The 5,178-nt window shown below is 40.7% G+C and overlaps 1 protein-coding gene across 3 annotated transcripts in view; it reads right to left on the reverse strand.

The window, feature by feature from the left end:
- Adnp2 (ADNP homeobox 2) overlaps window positions 1–5,178 on the reverse strand; it is a 24,567-nt gene that overhangs the window by 15,373 nt on the left and 4,016 nt on the right. For all 3 annotated transcript variants that reach the window (XM_031366117.1, XM_031366115.1, XM_031366116.1), the window contains exon 2: window positions 51–171. In XM_031366117.1, the coding sequence (XP_031221977.1) occupies window positions 51–171 (121 nt within the window). The remainder of the gene's footprint in view (window positions 1–50; window positions 172–5,178) is intronic.

The following is a 5,178-nucleotide window of genomic DNA, read 5'->3' on the forward strand; positions in this document are numbered from 1 at the left end:
CACTCCCTCACTCACCTTCAGCAGCTCCTTACCATCACTCCCTCACTCACCTTCAGCAGCTCCTTGCAGCTGTCAAGCCCAATATCCACAAGGATGCCTTTCACCCTCTTCCGCACCTTTCTGATGCTGTCAAGATTCTGCACAGGAATTTGAAACATTTTTGGTATTTTCCTTAAAAAAAAAAGAAGAAAGAACTGTAACTAACATGTACACATACAAGTATCATTTTAGTAGAGCGAATAACACATTGCAGTATCATCTGCAGCAGGCAGGGCTGAGGAAACTACACCCATGCAAAAGAATGAAGCTCGACTCTTCCCTCCAGCATCATAACTTAGCATTAAGCAGAAGCTAAATGAAGACTCTTGGATGAAAACCTAGGCATAAAATTTGATGGCTTTGGATTTGCCAACAGAGCCTCAGTATGGCACCAAAAAGCACACACAACAAAAGAAAAAATGTATTAGGCAGACTTTAACAAAGTACTATCTCCAGAGGCATGGTCAAAAAAGCAAAAATTTTACAAAAATGAGGGGAATTTTTTTAAATTACATTTCTGATATATCCAGAATAAAGAACTCATAACTGAAAAGGATTGAAGAGATGGTCCAATAGTAAAAAGCATTTATTGCTCTTGCAGAGGACCCAGGTTCGGTTCTCAGAACCCATATGGAAGTTGTCTATTCTGCACATATATAGTACACAAGCATACATACAGACAAAATACTCACACACATAAAATACAATGTATCTTTAAAAAAAAAACAAAAAATAATTCAATTTAGATGAGCAAATGATCTAAACATACTTTTACAAAACACAAGAAAGGATGCTACACATCTTAGTCACTTTAAAAAGCAAAAGTACTGGCCTGGCAAGACACAGGGAATCAGAACTGGTAAGGTGCACGGCCAGCCAGTTCAGAAGGCAGCCTCAACTCCTCAAGGAAACAAGTGTGTAGACGCCACCTAAGCTAGCAGCTTCATCCAAGAGAACAAGTTAGGCAAGAATGTTCAGAGAATTATTCGAGCACACCTCCAACATCCATCACATTAAGAAAGCTGTGCGCAACAACATTGTGGCTCACAACCAACTGTAAAGGGATCCGATGCCCTCTTCTGGTGTTTCTGAAGACAGCTACAGTGTACTCATATAAAACAAGCAAGCAAATCTTTTTTTAAAAAAATCGGACTGTGGAGCTGTAGAAATGGCTCAGAGGTTAAGAACACTGACTGCTTGCTCTTCTAAAGGTCCTGAGTTCAATTCCCAGCAACCACATGGTGGTTCACAAGCATCTATAATGGGATACGATGCCCACTTCTGGTGTGTCTGAAGACACCTACAAGTGTACTCATATTCATAAAATAAATAAATCTAAAAAAGAAAGAGAGAGTGAGAGAGAAGGAAGGAAGGAAGGAAAGAAGGAGGGAGGGAGGGAGGGCGAACAAGCTGTGCATACTCATATTTGGACCGCAAAGACACAAAGAGAAGTACCAATGCATGCTATAGCCTTGAAAAGTCTACTGCAAAGTCATACACAAAGAATCAAACTTACACATAATTATAATTCCATGTATACAGAAAATGACAGGCCTATCTAGAGATAGCAGTGGCTGCCTTCGGCCAGAGAACTGGTTAGTGACAGTGAAGGGAACAGGGCTTGTCTTTTGTTTTGTTGGAAAGGACAATGACAACTTTCAAACATCATCTTTAAATAGGATAATGTTATATACCTGCAATCCTAAAACTTGGGAGGATGAAGCAGGAGGATCTCAAATTGGAGGCTGAATTTTATTAAATTATTTAATAAAATTCTGCCTCAAAAGAAGAGAACAATCCAACCTAGCAAAGTTTACTTAACTTTGTGAACATGCCAACAGCCGTCTTTTCAATGATGAACTTTACAGTACATGTATTACCTCCCAATAAAACCAACTTTAAAATATCTGGAAAGGTATAAATTAAGATAAACCCTGCAGTTCTTAACTAAGTATGGAGTACTAATGTGACCTTACTGTTCGCAACATGCAAACATAAATCATAAAGGTTAATGCATCATGGACAGGAATGTGCATATATACTTCAGTCCACATCTCTGCCCACGAGAACTCCGTAGCAGTCCTACAGCTAGACTGCAGCAGAGGTACACAAGGCCCCAATCTTCGTTTCTAAATACCACCTTCTACTAAAAATCAAGGGGCTAGGGCAGTGATGACAAAGTCTTTTTAGTCAGGCAGAGGCAGGGGGATCTCTTAAGTTTGAAGCCAGTGTAGTCAACAACAAAACAAGTTGCAGGACCAAAAAAAAAAAAAAAAAATCAGTATTGAAAGGTGGAACAAGAGTCAAGAGTTCACAAGCATTCTCCACAGAGCAAGCTCAAAGGCAAGCTATACTATGTGAGACCTTGTCTCACAGACTGAACAAAATAAAGGGGGTGGGGAGAGAGAGAGAGAGAAACAATACCTTAGGCAAAGAGTTCTACAGCTAAAACAAAGTAGAGACAAGATGGACGGAAAGCTCTAGTACCAGTCATGTCAACAGGACAAAGAATGAAGCTTGAAGAAGTCTCCACAAGCCAAAACCAGGACAATCTGGGCACCAGAAAAGTGGCAGCAATAGATTTCAACCTGTGGCAGTTTTCAAAAAATATATGATGCAGTGCCTCTTCCCCCTAAGTTCCTCTTATGACAAAACCTGAAATAGGTACCAGAATGCTGGACAGAACTTTCTAACCAAACTGGTCAAGTACTGCAGAAGCAACACCACACAGGTGAACTCTCAGACTAGATGGCAAAGGGAGCACATTTCATTCCTAAGAACTCTTGTGGAATCCAGCTACATTTATACACAAACCCAAGAGCACGTGGGAATTCCACATCCTCCAACACGGATCAAAGGTGCTTCTGGAAAGTGTGGTCCCAGCTACCAAGTCACCACCAGCTCTCACTCTCCCAACACAGCACAGGAAAGTGTGGTCCAGCTACCAAGTCGCCACTAGCTCTCACTCTCCCAACACAGCAGAGTGAGCTATCGCCACATTCCATATAAACTTCACAGATATAATCCCAGAATGCTAAAGCGGAAAGACTATAGTTCAATACCAACTTTGAGTATACAGTGAAGTTCTGTCTCCAAAAACTAAATGAAGACACAGACTGGGATGGTCAGGGTCGGAAGACAGAAAGAGTAGAGCTAGTTTGGTTAAACACGGGACACAACTGAGTGTCCATCAAATGGTGCATGGATAGGCAAACGTGCTAGGTACAGAGAAAGCACTGCTGCTTGGTGAGAAAAGGGAGCTGTGGAAAGATGCTGATGGAGAGTCCTTCTGTCATGTCATCGCATGAACTGTATAAACAGAACACATCTCTAGGTGAACAGCAGATTAGGAGGCCAGTTAGTAATCAGACTGACTTCTAAAGGTGCTGAAATGTTCTCCTGTAAGGCTGTGACAGCTGCACATATCAATTCTCTCCACAGATCAACAAGTTTTACATTTTAAGAAATGTCATAAGGCATGTTTACCTTTGCCACCACAAACACAAAAGTATGAGAGGAGCCTGTGGCTTGCACTGGGGAGGAGGGCTGAAAGTTGGGCTTGCAGGGCTAGAGAGAGAACAGGACACACAAAATGACCACACAGGAAGAGACCACTTGAATGGACTTTTATTCGGCTTAGAAATAAAATAAGGTCCTGAGAAGTGTCATCCCTTTCTGCATTTTCATGGTTGCACCTTTGAGTGGAACTGCAATTTTTGTCTTTTGGTTGAAATATGAAGTGCACTGTCCACACATAAAGGGGTAACTATTTGACCTTTCTATATACAAAATCATGAGGGGCAGTGAGGTACCTGCCGCCAAGCAAAGCAACCTGAGTTGTCCCGATAGAAGAGAACCAACTCATGAAAACTATCCTTTAACTTCTACACACACTTCCATACTTGTTTAAATATACAAACACACAGAAGCAAAATTATTATAATTTAAAGATACTTTAATATCACAAAAGGAAAAAAAACTAAGGAACTATTCCAGAATGAAGGATAAACTAAACAATGCAACTCTGATCAGAATCTTCTCCTACAAATGACATCACTGGAATGACTCCCAGGTTTTCAAAGGAGTCTAAGGTTAAGCGGTATAATACACTGCTTTCTTGGTTCTGATGACTTTGCATAGAAGATGTTCCTGTTTATAAGGACACTGGGGGATGATTATCATATTTGTTTGACAGTTTGATCTCGAATAATTTGGGAGGGAACCTCTCTGTATTGCATTTGTGACTCTTCTGTAAATCTGCAACTATTTCAAGAATATTTTTAGGGCCGGAGAAATGACTCAGGAAGTAAATGTGCTTACTGCCAAGCCAGACAGATCCAAGATCCACATGGTAAAGAAAAAACTGACTTCTCTAAGATGCCCTCTGACCTCTTCTATGCAACTGAGAAACAGACAGACACACAAACACACACATTTTTAGTATCTTTAACTGTGTAAACTATAAAAGCTTTAAAAAGTATTAGTCAAAGTAGGAAATATTTTAGCTACTAACTTCACAACTAAAAAAAGGCCATACAGTCAAATTTTTACTAACTTTTTTATAAGATTGGTCATTATAATCGAGCGATAACTTATGTTTAAACTCAATTTGGTCCCAACTTCTAAAACTCCACAGCAGTTTCTCGGCCATCAACCCTGACAGCTTTTGTAATCCCTATCTAAGGAGTGGACGGCAGTCTCTGGACTCTGGGCCTCTGGGACTCAGCAGGACAAGGGCGGACACCTCCTTCACTAGCTCCCTTCACTGTGCTGCGACCACCTATTGCCTGCTTCCCTAGTGGACTGAACTTCCTTCAAAGAAAGAATGTCACAAAACACCACAAATGCTAAGTAAACAAAAATGTTAAATTTTAAATGGTCAGACGGCTAGACAGACAGACCAGTGAGGCAAAGGGGACAATAAATACCCTAGTCTAACAACTGTTAGAACTCAAGCTGGAAGAATCAAACCAGGGAACAGGAGGCAGAGGACTAACAGGAAGGACATTTTTAGAGGTAACAAGGAAAAACTGTTTATGGAGTGTGAGCTAAATATAAGTTAAGTCCCTTGTCAGGTCATTTACCTAGGAAAGGCTGTCGTAGAGCTTCAGGGACCACTGATAGTGCAAAACAAAGAAC

This window comes from Mastomys coucha, unplaced genomic scaffold (genome assembly GCF_008632895.1).
Source record: "Mastomys coucha isolate ucsf_1 unplaced genomic scaffold, UCSF_Mcou_1 pScaffold13, whole genome shotgun sequence".
Taxonomy (NCBI): domain Eukaryota; kingdom Metazoa; phylum Chordata; class Mammalia; order Rodentia; family Muridae; genus Mastomys; species Mastomys coucha.